The sequence below is a fragment of the Phalacrocorax carbo genome, chromosome 3 (assembly GCF_963921805.1).
Source record: "Phalacrocorax carbo chromosome 3, bPhaCar2.1, whole genome shotgun sequence".
In the NCBI taxonomy this organism is placed as follows: Eukaryota; Metazoa; Chordata; class Aves; order Suliformes; family Phalacrocoracidae; genus Phalacrocorax; species Phalacrocorax carbo.
The window spans coordinates 1,594,972-1,616,560 of NC_087515.1; the positions used below are offsets into that span (position 1 = coordinate 1,594,972).

Here is a 21,589-nt window from a genome sequence, read left to right on the forward strand (position 1 = left end):
GTGAAGGGGCGGTCCGCGTTGACTACAGCTCCCGCCGTGCCGCGGGCGGCGGAAGTGACGTCATCTTCAGGCGCCAGCGCGGCCGTTGCCTAGCGACCATGCCGGTGCGGCGGGCGCGGGGTCCGCTGCAGCGGGTGCAGCGGCGGAGCCGGGAGCTGCGGGCCCAGGTACCGGGGGCGGCCCGGCCCGGGGCGGGGCGGTCCCGTCCGGCCCGGCTCTGACGGCTCCTGTCCTGTGTTGCAGGTGGAGGCGGTGCGGGCGGAGAGCGCGGCCCTGGCCCCCGGGCGGCGGAAGGCGCTTTGGCTGAGGTGAGGCGCTGCCCGCCCGCCGGCGGGGCCGGCGGGGACCCGCAGCAGGGTGGCTGCTTACCAGCCCTCAGGGGCTGAGGTAGTTTTAAGCGGGAATTTGCACGTTACAGGTGATAACCAGCTACGCTGCACTGGTTTTGCACTGGTATTTGTCAAGCTGTGCGCACGCAGAGCTGGGGGAAGGTCCGAGTATCTAAACCTACGCGTTTCAGTAAGGACGTGTGATTTGCGTCGCCCGCCTATCAGAATTTTAAGAAAATGCTGTCTGTCTGTCTTCTTTTCAACGCAGATGTGTGCAGCTGCGGAAACTGGTGGATGAGAATATAAATGCTCTTCGTAATTTGAAAAAAGTAAGTGTGGGGAGAAATTTGTTAATGGTTTTCTCCAAAACACGTCATGGGTGAGTGTTCAGAGAACAGCAGCCTCTCTTGATTTTAGCTGCCTCAAGAGCAATGTCTAGTACTGCACAGCCCCCAACTGAGATCTCTGAGATCTGTTTACATTATTTAAAAGCACCTTTTTAATGCTTTATTGTGTACAAGTTCCACGCTTAAAATCTTTTATCAACCCGATACGTTATAACATGTCTATCAACCCAATGCAGTGTGTTGGAAACGGAGAATGCAGATTAGAAATTTAACAGGAAATTTCATCTTGGCAGAGGAAAAGGGCAAGAAAGACGTCACTATGCAGGGAGCGACGGCAGCCCAGCAGGGAGAAAGCTTGTGAGACGCGTCTGGAAAACTAACTTTGTAGGGGAACGTTGATTCTTTGAGCAATTTGTTGTGTTCTTCTTTCTCAGGCTGATGAGCCTGCGCCTGTGGGGAATTACAGTCAGAGGAAAGAAGAAGAAGAAAAGCTATTGCTAACACTCTTTCAGGAGCTGCAGAACCTTGTTCTTGCCTTGGATCAGGATAGCGTGACTATGAATTATGCAGCGTAAGTAGCCTAAAGAAGGGAACACAAGCTGCACTTTAATAGAATTGTACATGTAGGGCTGGAAAGGACCCTAAAAAATTGTTAATTCATTGCCTTTTTTTCACACGTGATTAAAAAAACAGTACTGAAGAGCCAGCTCTTATGGGGCTTGTTTTCTTGATGCAGTCAAGAATGACTCGCAGGAATTTTCTGAGGGTGTTGGTTAATGTCTCAAATATAATGTGGCTGTTGTGAGGAGAGGACGCAATGTGGTCTGTACGCTTAGGGAGGAAACACCATTGGGATTTTGGAAGTTTTTCAGATCAGGACAGAGAGTAAAACAGAGGAATGAAAATTCTGTATCTGGATAATGTCCTTGCAGAGAAGCCTGTGTTGCAAGGCTTGACAGCAATTTCAAGATGCTTTGTTATAATAATAATTAAAGTTTAATTTATTTTGGGTAGGGATGAGGAACGTCAGAAAGGTCCTCAAACAGAAGATGAAAATGGAGAAGAGGATGAGAGTGAAGATGAAGAAAGTAGTGAGGAGGAAGACAGCGAAGAAACAGATGATGAAGACGAGGATAAGTTGCTGGATGATCCAAATGTTAAAGAATGTATTGCAGTTGGAAACTTTGATGCACAGCAGGAAGGGGATCTCACATTTACGGTAACTCTGTCTCTAAGTTTTTTGACGTGTCGGTACTGTGGATTGTTCTGCATTAAGCAATAACTATAATTAAATCCTGTGCTCCCGGGATTCAGCCAGTTCCTTGCAGGATTCAGGGATAAATGGCTTTTCCTGGTGTACATTTGGCTTGGTGGAGTCCAGCCTCCTTTCGCCACCTTCCGTAGTGGCAGGGTCTGTCGCAGTAGCATGATCTCCGTTGTGGGAAAAAATAAGTCTTTGTGTGGTGGTTTGGTTTTTTTTTTTTTTTAATTGTGCCTGGAGCCCTTTTGAGATATTTGTCTGTCTTTTTTCCCCGTCTCTCCTTCCAATGGCAAAGAAAGGTGAAGTCCTACTTATACATGACAAGAAGGCGGATGGCTGGTGGGTAGCTGAAAACTCGAAAGGGGAGAGAGGCCTCGTTCCTAGAACCTACCTTGCGGTTAGTGTGCTGCAACCTTCTGCTGTTCTGGGCTCGCCTCTGCTGTTTTATATACATTAATGATGATATAGCTGCACAAAATGGATCACCGTGCTTACGCGGCGGTACGCAGCAGTGTTTTGCCAGTTATCTGGGAAATAACACCATGTTCGTATATGTGTGAATGGAGGTGGCTAGCAAAAGCAGCGTTTTTGTGCCTTGTGCAGATGTGGCACGGAAAGGCAGGGAAGTTCCTTGTTATGGGAGTCATAATCTCTGTCACTAAAGGTCAACTCTGAAGACTCCAAGCTGCTATGGACTAATTTGGGCTTTTCATAATTTATGTGAAATGTGAGTCTCTGTAAATGTTGGAGTTTTTGTGATTTGACATGGAAGAACCTTTTCAAAATGAGATTTAAAAGTTTTGTGACTTTCAAATTGTCATTTTCAGAGTGGCTCACACGTTACTTTCTGTATTTACGCACATATATCCAGTATACAATTGGGGTGAACATTTAAATGTGGGGATGGTTTGGATGGAGTGAGACCTGTTAGTCCAACCTTTTCGCCCTGGAACAGAGCTTTTCACAGTGTAACTGAAGAGCGTGTTGAGGTGCTAACATTTCACTTCATGGTGCTGATGTACTTCTCTTTCTAAAGAGCCCGCTTTGCCAAAGTGTCCTCTTGCTTACTCGTAGGAATGCTCCAAGCCCTTGCCGTAAGCGCAGAACTAAGGGCAGTGTTCTGCAGTTACAGCGCTATGGAGTGATAGGTCATTGCAGACAGAAAATCTCTTCTAAACCATTAACATGTGCTGTGGTTGGAGAAAGCGTTTTTAAGAACAGAACTGTGAAGAAATCATGTGCTTTCCCTTTCTGAATCTGAATTCCAGATCCGTGACGAAGATGTTGACAGCCAAGAGCAAAGCGAAGAACACATAGAAGTGGTGGATGAAACAGCAGATGGAACTGAAATTAAAAAAAGGTAAACAGATGGTGCGAAAGCAAATAAGTATAAAATTACTCTCCTTAAAGCTGGCGGCACATTTCTTACAGCGAGAATACCTCGCAAGGGTAGTCGGTGCTTTGTGACGGCATTTTTCTTTTCAGTACAGCAGACACTTGGGTGTTTTTGAGCTCGCAGACACACTTTTACTTGAGTGGGTTTGTTTGGGAGTTTTGCTTTGGTTTGCTTTTGCTTTTGGTTTGCTCCATAAAATCAAAGAATGGCTGGGTCACGTGTGAATTATGTTCCAGCTCAGGAGATAGTTTAGCAATTAGTCCTAGTAGCTGGAAATATGTCATTATTAGTATCTCAGAAAAATACAGTTATTAAGCTGCTGGTATTTGAAGACAAGCCTGTATTTAGTGTTTAAATTTTTGCCCACACGAGGATGATATATTATAAAAAATGCATTACTTTTCTTCCAGAACAGATTCTCACTGGAGCGCTGTAAGAAGAGCTATCTCAGAGGTAGGTGTATCTCTTACGTTGCTACTCCATCTACCATAACGTTAATGATTTTGTAGATGAGGTTTGCTTTTTACTAAACACTGTTTCTCGTAGTGCAGGCCAATGTTTTTAATGAACGCCTTGGTTTTTGTAGCCAGAAATTCTAGGGTTCTCTAATGCTTTAGAAATAGGCTGCAGTTATAGCCCAGTCCGCGTGTCGTCTGAACGAAGGTGCAAATGAGATGTCTCGTGTTGTTTTGCCACAGTAGTATCACACCGTTTCTTTCAAGGGTGTGATTTTGTTCTGTAACTGGCTGCTCTGCTGCTGCTTTGAAATGGAAGGGGGATTTAACAAAATGGGAGCCTGGCTGCGTCGATACGTGAAACAGAGCAAAAGTAGTTCCTGGAGATGGGCCAGACGAGCTTCACATGAGAAGAGGTGACCGATGCCCAGGTCTCTGATATTGGTTGTGTGAGAGTTCTAAATGAGGATAGAATTCGATGTTAAATAGCAGGAACGCCAATAGCTGTTTGGGGTTTTTTGTTAATAGAATGATGCAGTGGAGGTATTGGCAACCATAGGAGCAGTTCCTGCAGGATTCCGCCTGTCCATGCTTTTCCAGCTCTTAGAAGAAGGTAAGGTTTTTCCCATAATAACTGCAGTGCAGGATTCGCTTGGTCTGTGGGGAGTTTCTTAGCCTTGTTATAGCCTATTGGACTCAGATCAGTATTGCGTAATTGGTAATTGGTACAGGCTATATTCAACCTGTCAAATAACGTACAGAAGGCTTTTTTTTCCTTCTTCAATTAAGTTTTAATTTATCTGTGTGAAATCCTGGCTACATGGAGCAATGACACAGTTCCTAATGATTTCAAAGGTTTTCCTCTTTGGAAGATACTTCCTGTTGCAAAAAACAATGATTTTTTTGAATCTTCCCTTTTTTTTGGAGATCTTTTGGAGTCTCGTCACTGAGGATGTTACACATCTCATATTTTCTTAGTTTTTCTTTAAAACTGTTTCAAGTCAATAGCTCTTTTTGTTAAATTACTGAGCTTCTGGAATGAAATACTGCAGAACACTTACAAATAGTAAAAGTACCCTTTTTAAAGGGTGCCTGTAGAAGATACCCCCATAGTTTTGTTTGGACCAGTCAAATATTCAAATAGACTTCTAGCCACATCTGAATTTTGGGTGTTGTTCATATTGTGGCAACAAAGATGATAAACAATTTTAAATATTTTTAAAATGACTCTTGTTGTAGGCAATCAGTTTCGAGCAAGTTACTTTCTGCAGCCTGAACTTACTCCGTCGCAGCTGGCTTTCAAAGACTTGGTGTGGAACTCTGAAAAAAATACTGTGAGTGTTACTGGTACGAAAGCTGTGATGCTTTTGGTTTGAGAGAAATGACAGGATCCGTAGACACGAATGGCTAGCAATATTTTGTACTGGTGGGTGAAGGCTGCTGCGAAACAGACGATAGATTTCGCTGTCAATCCAGACTCCTTAGGCAGCAGGTGTGATCACATCCTACTCTCTGATAGACAAAAAAAAAAGATACCCAACGGGAAAACTTGTACCTAATGAGTCATGTTTCATCTTAAGTTTGTGGGTTCCTTCCCTGTCTGGGGTGAAGCAGATCTGCATGGGTGACAAGGCTGAATTTTTAAACCGTTAACTTCTGCTAGGCACCGTGAAATCACCAATTCCGTTTGTCGTCTTTTGTTTTCACTAATGATTATGTCTTGATTTGCACCGCTTTTAGAATATTTCTTTCATCTCAAACTTTGATAGGACCTTCTGCCTTTCACATTAAAATATTTGTAGCAGTCTTTTTAGAAGAGAGCTGAAGGCTTATGAAGAAATCTTGTTGCTGCTGCTAATACTACACAGGCTTTGTGGTTAGAAGAATCCCGTCTAGTGAACGCTACACTCTGTCATCTCAGTAAATAAAACCAAAGTGATACCACATTCAGGAGGAGCCAGTAGATTTAATCCTCCTTCTGTTGTCTGTATTTCAGATCTATCCTAGACCAACTCGGTTATCCGTGATTGTAACTTTATGTAGCTGTAAAATGATTCCTGTCCCAGGAGGCAGTATACAGGTTCTCAGTAGGCACGTTCGACTCTGTCTATTCGACGGCAACCGGGTAAGTTGTTTGGCTGTCAAAGTCTTGAGGTGTGGATCTTTCAGGATCTTTCACGCTCTGGTCCCTCTGGCAGCCAACTCCTCCAGCTGTCTCACTTGGAGAGCGAGAGACACGCACACACAACCTGCCTTCCAGGCCGCTTCACTTACTCTCCGATTTGTCTGGCCTGACACTCGCCTGCGATCACACGCTGACGTACGTACCCTCGCTCCCTCCAGCTGCAGACACACCAGCCATGTAGGCCCCCAGTGGCCTGCAGTTGCTGGCACCTAGACGTCCACACACACACATGCATTCAGAATGGAGAGCCCATTCACCCAGGAAAACAGTTATAAATGGAGTTTAATGAAAAAACAGGAGAGACTGCACTGACCAGGTACCAGGCATGGCCAGACATGCATACTTACCCTTCTGCTTTCCCACCCTTGTTATTCCACAAAGCACCTTGCTCCCTCCCTTTCTCTGCCTTTGGTTCCTCCCCTGAACATCGCACAGTAAGTCATGTGCAGTCCCAGAGTGCTTTTCCCCTGCATGCCACAGTGTCTCATATCCCCAGGCAGGAACGCCTTTCAGTCCATAAGGTGATCCAGAGAGCTGCTCCTTTTGACTCATTGTGATGGGTGTCGTACCCGGCCCCTGGGCCGCCCTGGGAGGGGCTGGGGTGAGAGCTCCATTCCTCTGAGCCCATAATTCTCGTTCCCCCACCTGCCATTGTGCCTCTCTGCTCCCTCGTGTTTGTGGAGACGAGCCTTTTCTGGGCTGATCTCTCTCCTGTGATGGGCCTGGGAATAGCTGGGTCAGGGTCGTATTCAGATTTCCCCACCCGCAGTTGTTCCTCTGCTCCTTCGTGCGTATGTGTAGAGCAGCTTTTTGTAACAGCACCTAACGCTGATGATCTGGCAGTTTTCTTCCTGCTGTGCCGAATGCTCTTGGGGGCAAAGGGACCATTGCCGGTGTATATGAAGCAAGGATGGTTGGAAAGTGCTCTGTGGCTTCAGAGGAAACTTCCTTTAAACTGAAACCGTCTGATAAAGTTGAAGAGAAAGCATAATTTTGTCTTTGTGTGCAGTGTTGGATTGATCTGGGGTTATACTGCATTTTCTTAAAGCTGCGTAGCTTTCCAGAAGAACTCAGCTTTTTTCACCACTATCATGCTTTAGGTGCTGAGTAACATTCACACAGTGAGAGCTACGTGGCAACCCAAAAACCCTCAGACGTGGACCTTTTCTCCGAGGGTGGGTATCTCGCTCAGGGAGTGACATAGCCAGCAACTATCTATTTCCAGCTTCTTATGTAGTGATGTCTATGACTTCTGGTATTCCTGGTGAAATAAACCGTACTGGAACCAAACTGAACATGCAGAAAAGACAAGACGTGCCGAAGTGCACAAATTCAAACTAAACTAAGTGTCCAAACAAAAACACTTCGGAGAAAAGAGCTGGGGGGAAGGAGAAGTAGCGGCAGGGACTGGTGATCCAGCCGGTTAACTGGTTAGCTCTGAATTGGTATCAGGCGCACACTACGTGGTGTTCACAGAGAAGGGAAGGCGGTAGCCACCTTGCGTGTGAGCTTTCGCTTTGATTTCATTAAAGAAAGAGCACATGCTTTGTCCTGTGTTTCGGGTGACGTCGCAGCAGTAGCGATGTCATGTTTCATCCCAGTTGTTGCTGTGTTCTTGGAGAGAATTAAGTGCTTTTTGATATCTAAAGTTTGTTAATAGCTTGTCATTGCGCGCAAAAAAAGGACCTTGGTAGCACAACTGTGTTTCATGGCAGGATAAGGGGAGCAAGGTTTCACCTGAAATTGGTTCTCTACTCATCATTTTCTTCTATATGCAATGGGATTGGGTCTGAGATCTTACATGAATGAGTGATGTGCTTGATGGCCTTTAGAAATCAGCGGCGTTTGTTAGCAGGTACATTAAATTTTCTCTTTTTCTCCCCTCTCTCTGCATTAGGTAACAGGCATTTTACCCAGCTTGCTGGATGGCGACTGTTTTGTCAGGTCCAACTCTCTGTCTTCAGACATTGGTGTATTATTTGAACTTGGCATCACTTATATTCGCAATGTAAGTGTGTAAGGTTGCAGTAGAAATCATTCCAAGCACGTGCTTACGAAGTGAACCAGCAGGCCCGTATCTGGCGTTCAGCTGCAGTATCCCAGCAGCGAACTGTGAGATTCAAATGGAAGTTTAGCTCAATTTTGCCTAGCTTACTGTAAGATTGTCTTCCTTTTGGCTTCTGGGAGGGGAGAGAGATGTTGGGTGTTGGAACTTCTAGTTCTAGTCAATATTTAGAGAATAAAAAACTTTCTGACTAGTGGACATGAATGTACCTTTACTTGCATTGAAATAATTTCTGTTAGTCTGCCAAAGATATTCTGTAATGTGATCACAAAGGAGCAATTCTCTCTTCGCTTCTGCGTTGTTTTTCTATGTTTGTGATTTATTTCAGGCAAGCGAAACTTTAATTTTTATTACGGTCACAGTCTTCCTCAGGTGAATCTTGGTGATCAAGTGAATCGGGGTGAAAGATGAAAAGTGGGGTAACCGCAACGGTTAGCAAGCAGGGTACTATAGGGTGGGCAACAGAATTTTGAAGGCCTGGATAGAGAAGTTGCAAAGGGGCCTATTTTCTCTTTACTAACACCTGCATGAGCTTAGGGTGCAAGAGTGCAGTGCCTGTGGAGATGCGGAGGAGAGACGCGCCGACAGCGTGGTGGGGATGCAGAGCTGTTGTGCAGGGATGTAAGCAGAGTGTGCAGCTGTAGGAAACTGGACTGATGAGTCCTGGTGATGAACAGCATGTTGGCAAGTGATGGTTCACAGAGACCTAATGGAACAGAACAGCTAATTGGGGTAGTCAAGATTATGCAAAGTTATCTGCTTCTGTTTATAGAGTAAGTTTAAATGAAGGCTGGAGTGTTTGCAAGCTCCTACCTGTAATTGGTGCTTTTGGGGTCTGGAATGGATGGGCTGGCACACAGGATCAGCTCCCTTTCCCCGGCGGTGTCTCTGGTACTATGAATAAAGCCTTCTGATGCACAGGGTCGCTGGCTTGGAAACTGTTGACTCTGGAATCAGAGGGGTAAATCCCCTGGGTATACTTTTCCCCTCCTCCTTTCTGTCCTGCATTCCTTAGGGTATCAGTGCAGGTTTGGGGGATTTTACCTTTGTATCTGCGCATTTCTTCTTTTTCAGGAGCTTGATACACTTAGGTTTCCCTTCAATGGGTATTTCTTTATAAATCCTCGTCTCCTAAATGTGTTTGGGGATGATCAACTTCAGTATAACTGTGTGTGCTGTTCGGTAAAACATCTTCAAGCACCTGTGAATGTGACATAGTCAACGTTGGCTTACCACAAATCTGGGGCTTTTACCATTTCACCACTTCTTTGTGATTATTCTAAATAATTGTTTGTGGTTCAGTTACTCGTTCTGGTTTAGCTGCTCAAGTTATTTACGCTTCTCTTTTTTTCTAGTCAACAGGCGAAAGAGGAGAGCTAAGCTGTGGCTGGGCATTTCTGAAGCTTTTTACCTCTGATGGAATGCCTGTTCCTTCCAAGTAAGCTTATTAGGTTTTCCTTTTCTCCCTCTGTGTTTACAGATGTATGTATAGAGATCTGTTGTAGGCTAGGAGTAAAGTTCATGTTTCATACTTACACACTGATAGGGGCAGGTGTAACCCAGACTAACGTCCAGGTTGCACTGGGTTTTTCAATGAGATGAGAACTAGGATTACATTATTCTTTGACATTTAAAATCTTCCATATCTAAGATTTGATACTCAGGTGATGACTCCTCAAAAAACATTTTAATGAAACAACTGCTAAATTTCATGTAAGAGAAATATTGGAGTCACATGGAGGAGAATCAGTGTTGCTAATTTCTTCTAAAATAATTAACTAGTTTCCCAATATAATACAAGTTTCAAATTTATCATTTCAGGTTTGGTTACTGAGTAATTATGTATAGTCATTTCATATAAAATACTAGCCATAACCTGAAGCACCATGTTGGTTTTTGTTTGAGATAACACGTTTCTTTCTTTCTCAGAGAGTGACTGTGAGAACACGTACCCGTACCTCTTTTAACTATACTGCTCTTCTTTCACAGGATGTATGAGCTGCTATTGAATGGTGGTACTCCCTATGAGAGAGGCGTTGAGGTTGACCCGTCAATATCAAGAAGAGGTGTGGTTTCTCCTAAACATCACGTAAATGAAACGCTGTACCTGTTTTACAACGTGCAGCGCTCAGCCAGGGTTCTCGTTAGTGTGCCGTCACCGCATCACGGTTTGGTTTTGTGTGTTCTCATTTTGCATGAGAGAGAGTTGATTGTTAGGACTGGTGGGATGCGGAACTACTATCTGCCAGTGCCAGCGTTTCTGTGATATTTCCTCAATGATTTCTTTGACTGCACCTAACGCTTCTTGGCTATGGGGTGATGGTACAAGGCTCTGCAGTTACACGGGTCTAAAGAGTTCCCAAGCTGGGCTGTTCAAGTCACATGTCATCAATCCTGTATCACTTACACGCAAGTTCCACATGTGCATAAATACACTACCGAAGACCTGTACTGGTTCTTCCCTGGGGGGTTGAATAAAGCTTCGCTAAGGGTTGGTTCAGACGATAGACCACTTGTGTTTGAAATAGGGGCGGCCATAGCTTTCCTCTGGAAGCTGTAATAACATCCGTTTGCCAGCGACACGTGCTGCAAGCTATAGGAGGCCTTTACCCCTTGGGTTTGGATGCTTCCTCCGCGGTACTCTGCGCGTGTTATGAGTCCACCAGCCTAGAGAGAGGCGATAGCTGGTGTTAGACCATGTGCTGAAAGAGCTGATATGTTGATAGTTTCTCAGACGTTCAGTTCCTCCTGGTTTTGAGACCATCCTTAAACAATTACAGTTTTAGCAAAACATCTCTTGCCAAATTTCAGTGTCCATTCTTGTAATATAATTCTTAACATTCTTTCACAATGACGGATTTCATATCGGGTGTTTATTTCTTAAGCAGGTAGCGGTGTTTTTCATCAGTTTATAGCGCTCAAGAAACAGCCTGTGCTTACAGTGAAACTGAGGTCGTTAAGTACGCAGTCAAAAGACATCCTGAAGTAAGTATTTGTGTGTGCTGCCACAGCATGAAAAAGCATTTCAGATAGCCTAGAATGGTTCCAGAGGTCTCCAGTGTTCCCCTTCCCTGGAGCACTGGCTATGGGAAAAATCCGAGGGTCGCGCCACCTGCATATTGTTCTCGATCTCGGTTTGACGCTTGGAGCTATTTTGTTGAAAACAAACAAACAAATCTCTTAAGTTTAGAAAAGATTGAAAACTACAACAGCAAGACTCTGGCCGTTACAGCCGTACCAATGTGCACCGTCAAAAGCTGTGGCAGAGTCAGGGGAGTGCCAATATGAGCTGCTAATAACCTCTGTGAAACGGTGACTGCTCTCAAGGCTTGGTGAACGATGCTTTGGAGGAACAATTCTGAATAGAAATCTCAACTGTGTGTTCTTTATTTTCCCAATAGCTTGCTACCAGAAACCTTAATTGGCAGTATGTGCTGCATCCACCTCTTGATATTTTATCGCCAAATACTTGGCGATGCACTCCTGAAAGACAGAATAAGCACGCAAAGCACAGGTAAGCACAAAAAACAGGTAAGAATTGCTGTTGTGGAGAAGAGCTCAGTAACGGAGAGGGTGTTGGAGAAAGATCGGGTTCCTAAAGAGAAGGACTGTCTCCAAAGTCTCCATTTTGTAAGCGAAAGCAGGGCTCTGCAGGAGCAACTCTCTCTGATACAGGGTGCTTGTAGAGTTCTGTTCCCTGGCAGTGCTGGTGTTGACCGACCGTCTCACAAGGTTAGGAGGTCGTGCTCCCTGCCTAGAGATTCAGTGCTTTAACCTTCAGCATGCAGGTGTTGTGGGGGCAAACAGAAAGCTGTTGTCCCTCCTGATAAAAGAGAACAGCCCCTTGCTGCCAATACCACCGCGCAAACCAGTCATATTGCAGCTCGCAGCTAACGCGCTGCCCTGGTTGACATCGGTTCACGTAACAGAATGCAAACCCCACGAGAAGAGTTTTGTTTTCTGTGGAGTATGAATGAAGTGGTTTCAGTGAAATTCTCATTGACAAAAAAAAAGCCTATGCGGTCAGGTAAAGGGTTACTTCCAAATGCATAAGTAAATAAAAATAAAGGGTAATTTGGAAGAGAAATGTTTCCTTTTCACCACCCATGCAACAAGAGATTAGATGTGCACGCAGGTTTACTCATCCATTTCTAGTGTCTGCATGTTCTTGTGAGTTATAGAAGAGATTAGGCGGATGTTTTTGTCACTGAGGCTGTGTCATCGTTTCTTTTATTATTATTTACTTATGGGCTAATGCAGCAGGAAGAGACAGAAGTGGAAGAACCCTGGTTTTAGAAGTCAGTGTTTTGCTCTGATTTTGCAACTCTGTCTTATTCCTCCACAGCTTTCCTTCAAAGGAACTGTAATAGTTTATAGTCTTCTCCATTTTAAAATAAATTTGAAATACGGAAAAATTACATTCCTTAACTGTACTACAGATGAATGTATGTTGGTACTGCAAGCGATTTTCTTGTGCTTTCTGCTGTCTCTTCTCCAGACTGAATTGTGTGTCATCTGTTCCTATGGCAAATACATCTGCTGGTGCACTTACTAACATTGTTAACTTAGAACCTTTAGCCATACTCAGGCATCTGAATTACAGATTCCTCTTTCAGAGGTACTCAGAACTTAACTCCCTTCCTGATTTTCTTGAACTTTAATATACATTCTGAGCATACTGATTTCAGTATCTGAAAGTCAGACTATTTAATGCTTTATTTAATAAACTTATCACCGAGAAACTGAAAACGCTTAGTTTTTAAAGGCCAGTTGAGAACTGCCGTACTTACTTGGTTTGATCTTATAACGTAGGACGATAGATCAGGCTGATGACCTCTCCTGGAGTTCGACTGCATCCATTTGGATCCAGACTTCATCTGAAATGGTTTAGAGGCTTTGCCCCAGCATTTCAGAAGTTGTTCTGGTAGCCATTTTCTACTTTTTTCCGGTGTAACACAAGAAGATCTCGCTTATTTCAAAATCGGCTGTCACTTCAGAAATAGGCAACGTAAAATGTCTGCTATATTTCACAAAAGCAATCAGTTCTGGCTTGCTTCCATGAAGTGTTTTGTTATTAGTAAATGGTGAGTTTACTAAACTTCCCATCAATTTCAACATGAAGAAACAGGTGTACATTAAATATTTAAAATCACAAGAGAAAGAAAACACTTCAACCAAAATTCCTCTGTCACTTGTAGCACTCTTCCAATCTTATCCGGTCTCATTAACTAAAATAATGACAGGACCCCTGCGCCACTGGGGTTCAAGATTTGCTGTAACAGAGAGCTTTGATTCCTGCCAGTCACAGGGCGGCAGCTCTGCCGTGCCCGACTCGGATGCAGCCGGCCCGCTCAGCTCTAACGGGAGACCCAGCTACTCCGCCGGTAGCTAACCCGAGAGGCACGCAGGGCACCCATGCAGTTTGATGACGTGCCCTGTTTGGTAAATTTACTATGACACTTGTTACCCGGTTATCTTAAAATTGCGCACAACACAAGCCAGACTGAGGTAAATGAAGGCGTGTTCGTTCGTAACATCCAAATCAGGCGGCACAACTTCAGATGTTTGTAGAAAAGACAGGTGCAGAAATGAGGAAGGACACCTCGCTCTACCCCTGGCTTAAACCAGTAAGGTCTCTTGCTTGCTGGCTTCTCCTAATAAACCAGCAATCGTGTTTTGGGCACCTCTCCTCTCTCAGGTTAACTGCCCCTCAGCCACTGAGAGTTTGCTCCAGTCAGAGCATGCAGTTGTTGGAGAGCTTTTCTACTTCCCCCACTGCTCTGGAGTACTATTACAGCTAATTTTCCCTTTGAAATATTCTGAGGGGAGGGGATATGTTGAATACCTTCACGTGCTGACACCTTGAAAACCATCCTGTTTCTTCCTTAGCCTTGAATGGTGTCTGTTCTCTGTTTCAGAATTAATCTGCAATCCTATTTTGGCAACTTTCCCTCAACTCATGGATCAACCAGACCTGATGGACGCACTGCGGGTATGTTATCCATGTAGCATTCAGTTACATCTGTTGCATCAGGATTTCCAGACAGTTTGCAAAATTTGAGCTTTTTCTTTAATCCTGTGAAAAGATAAATGGAAAAGCCAAACAGCACAAAAGCTCCAATCATTCCAAGTAAGTGCAGCTCTCTTGTGTCTCAGCACCTTCAAAATCGCAAGAGGACGCTTGAGTACCTTCAGAAGGGATGCAGAGACATAAGCGGGCTAGTGTGAGCGCTGCTAGCCCCGTAGCCACAGCAAGAGAGTGGATTAGCTGCCTGAATGCCCGTCTGACTTCTAGGACAGGGCTGCTTTCATGCCAGGTAGGAGCTGGCTTAGCTTCCGAGGGGCAGTTACAGGACAGCGCTCACCGCATTTACGCCGCGGTCCCTCGCGGGTGTCCTGGTACCAGACGCCAACAGCTGAGTTGTTTCTGCCTGAAGGATGCTACTGCTAGAGGCTGTCAGGCTTCGGGGTCAGGCTAGAGTTCTCCATGCTTGTAGGGTGGAAAAAGTCAGCCTCGGTTATGATTGATTTTTCTGAAAAGTGGATCCCCTTGATTCCATTTATATGGCCCTGGAGGTTTCAAATCTCCAAATCCTCCCATCTAACATTTGGTGGAGTGGCTGTTTGCTTAAATCAACTAAACTTGTACAAGGGAGGAATGGGGAGTGTGAAGAAAGTGGGACTGCAACAGCAGCTTAAACTACTGTGGGATTGCAGCGGGCAAGATTTTTGCAGCTAAAACCAGAATTGCTTTAGATCTCCACAATCTCAGTCTGATTTTATATGTTGTTTCATTTTAGAGCGCTTGGGCAGATAGAGAAAGAACATTAAAGAGATCTGAGAAGGTAATAAGTTACAGTTTTTTCTTTGACATACATTCAATCTAATTCAAGCTAGAAGCTTTCTGTCAGGGTTATTGGTAGTTAACTTTTCCTCTCACCCTACAGTTATTTAGAAACTGTAGATACTCTAAATGCCGTTCTTAGCATTTCCCACCCATATTTATAACAGTAAACTAGGAGAAGAAGGGATAAGAAATCAACTTGTAACTTTTTGTCTCGGTGTCGGTATACGGTTGTTAGCGGGGAAGCTATTATAGGTTCGTACCCAAAGTGTGGCCCCCTTTCATGATGTGCTTCCAATACTTGACTGGTAAAAGCTTTCCACCGGTACAAAAGGGGCTGTGTAGGTCCACAAATTGTCTTTCCTCCTCCGACCTCTGAGCTCCAGACCTCCCGCAGTCTGCCTGCAGAAAGGCCGCCAAATTCTGCACATCTCCCTACCTCAGAGAGTTGTAATCTCCCATTTTGGCGTGTAGACAGCCGGGGAAGAACTAAATTGGCCGTGTCACCAGGCTCACCTGTACCTTGTCCTACTTCCCATCCTCTGGACAAAGAGCAGCTGTAGGTAACTGGATGAGAAAGGCTTTGGCTCTTGATCCAAGGCACTTCACTCGGGAGCAGCAGCAGGCTATTCCATCCTTTGTGCGTGCTGCTGAACTGGTATGCAAGGAGATCTCCCCATTTATGCAAAAAACCCAAAACGCTTTTGAGTCAGAATCGCTTTTTCAAGGCCATTCATCCAAAACAAAAGCTGATCTGCTCAAAGAATTAGTAACTCGGTATGCCAGAACCATCCAGTTTTACCTGATTTGTCAGGTGCCACTCCCGCGGTAGGATTGCTGCCCGGCGAATTCTTATGCCTTCCTGCGTGGCTACATGACACTCAGCTGCTCAGTCTGCTGCTGGGATGGGAACTGCTCGATGCCAGCCACAGCGCTCGTGTTTCTGGAGCGTTTCTGGAGCATTTCTGGAAGAGTCTCGGTGGTCAATGAGTTTTCCAGGAGGCAGCGCTCCGTGTGCGTCCTTCTGGCGTGAAGGGGGTTTCTAGTGGGCGCCTGGAAAACGAGGCGCACAAATCCTGTCTAGTTAGAACGGTCGGGGTCTTCCGGTGCTCGGTAATTGTCCAGGCTGATTCTTAGTCTCTGGGGTTTGCAAATTGGTCTTTACAGGGGAGGGCATAATTCTTGCCACACACAGAATGTCCTGCCAAAGCATGAAATAACAGTACTTTTGGTGTGCCCTTACCTCCTGCCAGGAGCCACGCGCTGCGGGGAGCGGGGGACTTGCAACTCTCCACCTAGAGCAGGAGAGAAACGAGTGGAGTTTGGGCTTCCGAGGCGGGGAGGATGCGGCACTTGCCCGGCGGCCGCGGCAGTCTCAGCCTGTGCCTGCAGAGGCTGCGGGGAGCAGTTGTCACGCACTAAAACTGGTGTTTTTTAGGAAGAGATACAAAAACCCCACGAGCGAAGGGCTCTCGGTGCCCGTTGTACAGATTGCCCTGTTTGGTGTCGCTGCGTATCACTGCTCTTTGTCGTTTGGAAAAGTGCGTGGGTTGGAGAGCAGATTTGTTGATCTTAGTTTAGAGAGTTCTCGGTGGCGAGTTTGAGGCTGGTCCGAGCTAACTGATGTTTGTTCAGGCAGGTCAAATCTCTCCCCGTTGTTATCCTGGGAACTGGGGGTTAGTTGAATGTTTTCTTGTCTGGATTTTTTCCTGTGTGCATTACTTCTGTAGAAGCGCTTGGCAACACCACGTATTTGCACTGAAATGTTATCAAATGCTCTTCTCTGCAGAGAGATCGAGAATTTCTGAAGTCTCTGTTTGTCCTGGTATACCACGACTCTGTCTTCCCTCTCCTCCAGTCCACCTTCCTCCCTGACTACCAGTGGGCCGAGGAAGAGTCTGAAGCGTCTCGCTGGAAGGTGATCGCTGACTTTTTGAAGAAGAGCCGAGAGAACGATGGTGCGCTTCAGTACCTGCTGTCGTCAGAAAACACTCACAAAGCCTTTGATATCTCAGAGCTGGCTTACGATTTCTTAGGAGAAACGAGGCAAAACGATCCTGGAGTATGAACGGATTATAGAAGAAAAAATTCAGGCTATGTAAGAACGGGGTAACAATATAAATACATTTCTTACCAAAGAGAAGCTGTGGTCCCTCTGAACTGCCGTTAATATTTGCACACGTTTACCACTATTTTGAAAGCAACTAAAATTATTTTATCAGTTTAACTAGTGGGAATTCGATTTGAAATTTTCAACTTCGCAACGTTAGCCAAGGCTGCCTGTTGCTGTGTGTACCCCTTGTCGCCACCTCGGGCGTCACTTTTTGCCTAAGCTGAGCAAATGCTGAGGCGGCGCTTTTCTCCTCTCACGCAGCTTCCATTTAATTTCCAGTTTTGTTTTAATCAGGGTGAACAAAAGACTCTCTGTGACGGCACCCCAGTCGGCTGGTAACAGGCAAGGAAAAGAGCGGCGATCTTTAAGAATGCTGCTGAGCGAGGTCAGCCACGTTAGGAAAAAAAATCATCTCTCGTCCAGGTTGCTCGGTATTTAGACTGTTTGACTGTTTTTCTTTCCCACTCAGGAAAAGGTTGGGTTATTCATAGGAATGTGCTCGACCCACCTAATACAAATAAAAGCTGGTGGGAGTACAGGACACGCTGTCTTTCCCCGCTGCGGGGCCATGCCGTACGGTGGCTTCCTAGGGCAGGCTGACGAGCGGCAGGGTGTTCCTCGGGTGGACCAGGGTGTTAAAGGCTGCTTTTCCCCGAGCACGTGCTGCCTGCTCCCAGGGGGGAGTTACCCATCCCGTTTCTCTCTCGTGCGCGCGTCTCTGGGTGGTTTCTGCGCGGTGACGGGTACGTTGGCAGCGCGTCCGACGAGGCAGGCGGGCACCGAGTCACACGCGGATTTAAGTCCAAGCCAGGCACCAGATTTGTCTGGTGTGAAATGTTTTAAGACAACATCTGTCAAAGACCACAGCCCGAAGCTGGCTCCCGCTGACAGCGCTTGACGCTGTCAGTCGCTGACACAAAGCACTTCCCCCAGGCCTAGGAGGGGCTCGGGCAATAAGAAGCATCACGGATTTGATCTTTGCGATGCATTGTGCAAGAGCTTGGCAGAGAAGCCAGATTCCTAGGGCATTTCCTAGGGCATCACTTGGCTCTCCTAGCAGAGAGATATGTTATCTTGCTAGGAAATCCTCCTCCTCCTGCTGCTGGGTATTGCTCGAGCTAGAGGGGACAGAACGAGGCCCTGAGGCAGAGGTGCCGCCTCCGTGGGCACTCGGGGGCACGCGGGCGGACCCTCCCGTCTCTCACCAGTGCGTTGGGTTGTCTGTTAAGAAAAAAAAAAACAAATAAAAAATGTTTGGCTGCAAGTTTTTGAAGGCTGGACGTGCCCAGTGGGTGTGGGGGAGGCTGACGCGGACACGCAGCCGAAACCCGAACAGAAAGGGGAGGAGGCTGTAACAACAGTGGAAGCAAAGGTATTTCAGGCTTGACAGTGTGCCAAGGACAAAAATCGATTGCAGGAAAAGTTTCTGCCCCGGCTTGATGCCGGATTGCTTTTCTTTCCCCGTCGTTAAAGACCTCGAATGGAATGGGTGGCGGGGCCGGGGTCCCGTTGCTGCCCCGGCGCGGCGCTGGCGGCGGGGTGCGTGAAGCCGGCCGCCCCGTCAGTCGGGGGAAGCGGCGTGGTGCCAGCCTGGGCTGGTTTCTGCGATTACGTCCCTGCGGGCGTGTCAAGTTAAAACCCCGCACGGGAGCGGTGCGGCGCAGGCAAATGCGAGCGGAGCCGAGCCGGAGCGGTCGTGGCGTCGGCTGAGAAGAGATGGCCTTGGCGTGTCCCCCCGCGGCCCCCACGCAGCCCGCCTTGCCCTCCGGCCCTGCTGTCTTCAAAACCTTCCCCTACGTATTCATCCTACCGGAGATCGTGAGTATGCCGAGCTTTGCAGCCTTACGGCACCCTGCTAACGATCCTAGTGAATCTAAAAATCGGGGAGCAGCCCCCAAAATGATCCCGAAGACAGCGTTAAGGGGAAATAACGCCTTTTAGCTGATACTGGAAGCACAAAGGCGGTCTTTGTGATGTGGGGTTGGTTTTTTTTTTTAACAGCTGGAAGACAAGACACGCTCCAGCTCCATCCCAGAGCCCGTGCGAGGGTTGCTGGCTGCTGTGGGGCTGGGAGAGGCTGGAGGGCTGCCGGTGCCTCCGGGGCAGAAGCAGCTCTAGTTACCGCACAGAAGTTGCTTGAAAATCAAGGGAATTTCATCCTCTGTATTAAGTCTTTCCAAGGGCTTGAAGGCAGTCGGGTGTCTAGTAACGTGTGACATTCCATGAATCTTTCAATTGCCCCTGGGTCCAGAGGGCGTGTGGTGGGAGCCGCCGAGATAACCGCTGCTGTACTTTGACACGACAGCGCCGGCGACGCGCACCACCCACGCTCCACGGGCGCAGGGGCCGGGCTGTGCCGTGAGCTGCCCGTGCCGACGGGCTCGGCTCCCCGCCGTAAATCTGGGGGAGTTTTTTCCACCGGAGCAGGAGCGGCACAGGGTGGCATGACCTTATCCGGATAAGTCCGCGTGCTATTTGTGCACGGTAAATATCTTCGGTGGATCCGGAGCGAGCAACTCGCTCTGGGCTGGTGCTTGGAGTCAGGAGGAGACTTCCTCATGCTGCGATTTCAAGCCCAGGAGATTAACGAGCGGGCAGGGCTGGGTTGATGCCATCATTCATCTTTTCTCAGATAAAAGCACATTTTCTGCCTTCTCTGCCAAAGCCCTCAGGGTGACGTTTCTGTGTGTCGAACAGGGCAACAAACTTTTCCTTTTTTTAAGAATCTTTATGAATTATTTCCCAAGAGCGTTCGGGGAGACTCGTGCCAGCCTGCAGTGCTGCTGTTGTGCCGGGATGCTCCGGGAGGCTGCTCCGTGCTGCCTGAAGACACAGGGCTTCCCGCTGCTGGGGCCAGCTTGGGGGGGCGGTGAGGAGGGGCTCGGGAAGGAGAAGGGGCTTCCTCCATCCCACCCTCATCGGAGGCGCCTCTGTTTGTCCCTGACAGTTCTGCGGGGCCTGGGTGTGGATCCTCGTCGCTGCTACCTCCGTCTCCTTCTCACTGCTGCAGGGATGGGTGATGTACGTGTCCATCAGCTCCTGCCTCGTCTCCCTGCTGCTCCTCTTAAGCTACCTCTTCGGCTTTCACAAAAACAGCGAGAACTGGAAAGCGCTGGTAAGGAGGGGCTGGGACAGATGTTGGCAGCAGCGGTGTGGGCGGAAGACGGCCGTGGCTGGCCGTGGGTTAGCTGGCCAGCCGCCGGCCCTGCTGCAAACAACCAGCCCTTTTCCCTCCTCTTGCCTTGATGGGAAATGGCGGGGGAAGCTGTGTTGCGCCGTGGGTGCTGCGTGGGCACACGGGAGGGTTCGGTTCCAGCCCCTCTGGGCGTGCGTGTCCCGTTCAAGCACTCGCACGTGCTGAGGATGGAGGCTCATCCTCAGGGTGAGCGGGAGGAGGACGGTCCCGGGCAGGCTTTGATCCCCGCCGCTCCCTTGTTTTGCAGGACAATTTGTACCACAGCGCCACGGCCATTCTGTACATGAGCGCTGCTGTCTTGCAAGCCAACGCGACCATCAGGTCTGAGTCTGAACGCAGCTCGCCGACTTATTACCAGCTCAACAGCGCTGCCTCGGTGAGTCGGTCCAGAAAACCCCGGGCAGGCCAGAGCACCCACAGTTCCCCTTGCGGAGACGCAAGAGCAAGTATTAAAGCCACGGCAGAGCCATCCCGAGCCCAGCAGTGCCACAGTGGTCAGAGCTTCAGCTCTGAGGCGGGGTTACACTCTCCCAGCTGACCCCAGCTATTGCTCTTCTTCCTCTCGTGCAGTTCTTCGCCTTCATCACGACCTTCCTGTACATCCTCCACGCCTTCAGCATCTACTACAAGTGAGCGCGGCAGCGCCTGCTTTGCCTCCGCAAGACGAGGGCTTTCCCAGCGCGAGCGGTGCCGCTGTCTTCCACCAAGGTGTCCCTGCCCCGGCCCTGTCATCCACCCCGTGGGGACAGGGGCTGCTTTTTCACTTCGTTGAAGGAGGGATTTTTGGATGGCGGTGTCGGATCAGTGCGCTTGAGGGGATGCTTTGTGCCTTGCCCGCGGGCTACGCGAGGGGAGGGACTGGGTGCAGGCTCTGAGCCAGCCTCCCACTCCGACGTTCTGCCAAATATAGACCGAGGAAAGGGGGAAAAAAAAAGAAAAAAAAAAAAATCACTGTTCCTTCAGCAAAAAATTTCCTTTGTTATATTGTTTTCCCGGTTCGGCTAGATCACTCCCCAACACATAAATTCATAACAATGATACAATAGTGTGTTCCTTGACTTTCAGCTAATTTAATTTGGTATTTGCAGTACTTACAATAAAGCGACTACCAACAGTGTCTGACCAAATAGATTTTGACCACTGTATAAGCTGCGTTCATTGAACAAGCTGACTTTACTCCGTAAGAGTTAAAAATTTCCTTTCAAAAACCCAGAACATGTTCACAGGCTTAGAAAGCTACAACAGACTGTTTAAACAAGTAAACCATGGAACTTCTAACACACTGCTAGAGATAGTATGAAACCACAGCACAGAAAGACTTATTACTACCGTCCTTTTCCGTAGTTCTTCTCCAGTGCCCGCTAATGGCCGTCACAGAGTGTGCGGCCGCAGGGTTCG

At 47.4% G+C, this 21,589-nt stretch overlaps 2 protein-coding genes across 4 annotated transcripts; both read left to right on the plus strand.

The window, feature by feature from the left end:
* Positions 1 to 2: 2 nt before the first annotated feature.
* Positions 3 to 17,109, plus strand: NPHP1 (nephrocystin 1). Of its 3 annotated transcripts, none has more exons than XM_064445553.1 (20): positions 3 to 167; positions 244 to 308; positions 598 to 658; positions 1,111 to 1,247; positions 1,691 to 1,895; positions 2,233 to 2,334; positions 3,206 to 3,297; positions 3,744 to 3,786; positions 4,317 to 4,401; positions 5,028 to 5,122; positions 5,785 to 5,913; positions 7,074 to 7,148; positions 7,871 to 7,981; positions 9,394 to 9,476; positions 10,028 to 10,104; positions 10,924 to 11,023; positions 11,440 to 11,552; positions 13,957 to 14,030; positions 14,839 to 14,883; positions 16,672 to 17,109. In XM_064445553.1, exons 1-20 carry the CDS (start codon positions 99 to 101, stop codon positions 16,948 to 16,950), a joined length of 2,040 nt encoding a protein of 679 aa, XP_064301623.1. In that variant the 5' UTR covers positions 3 to 98; the 3' UTR covers positions 16,951 to 17,109. The 3 variants fall into 3 exon arrangements, with proteins under 3 accessions (XP_064301623.1, XP_064301625.1, XP_064301624.1); XM_064445555.1 differs by having other exon boundaries at positions 16,741 to 17,109; XM_064445554.1 differs by having other exon boundaries at positions 10,927 to 11,023.
* Positions 17,110 to 18,345: 1,236 nt separating this feature from the next.
* On the plus strand, positions 18,346 to 21,318 carry LOC104051875 (MAL-like protein). The gene is made up of 4 exons (XM_009513019.2): positions 18,346 to 18,813; positions 19,943 to 20,110; positions 20,439 to 20,567; positions 20,762 to 21,318. Exons 1-4 carry the CDS (start codon positions 18,712 to 18,714, stop codon positions 20,822 to 20,824), a joined length of 462 nt encoding a protein of 153 aa, XP_009511314.2. The 5' UTR covers positions 18,346 to 18,711; the 3' UTR covers positions 20,825 to 21,318.
* The last annotated feature ends 271 nt before the right edge of the window (positions 21,319 to 21,589 follow it).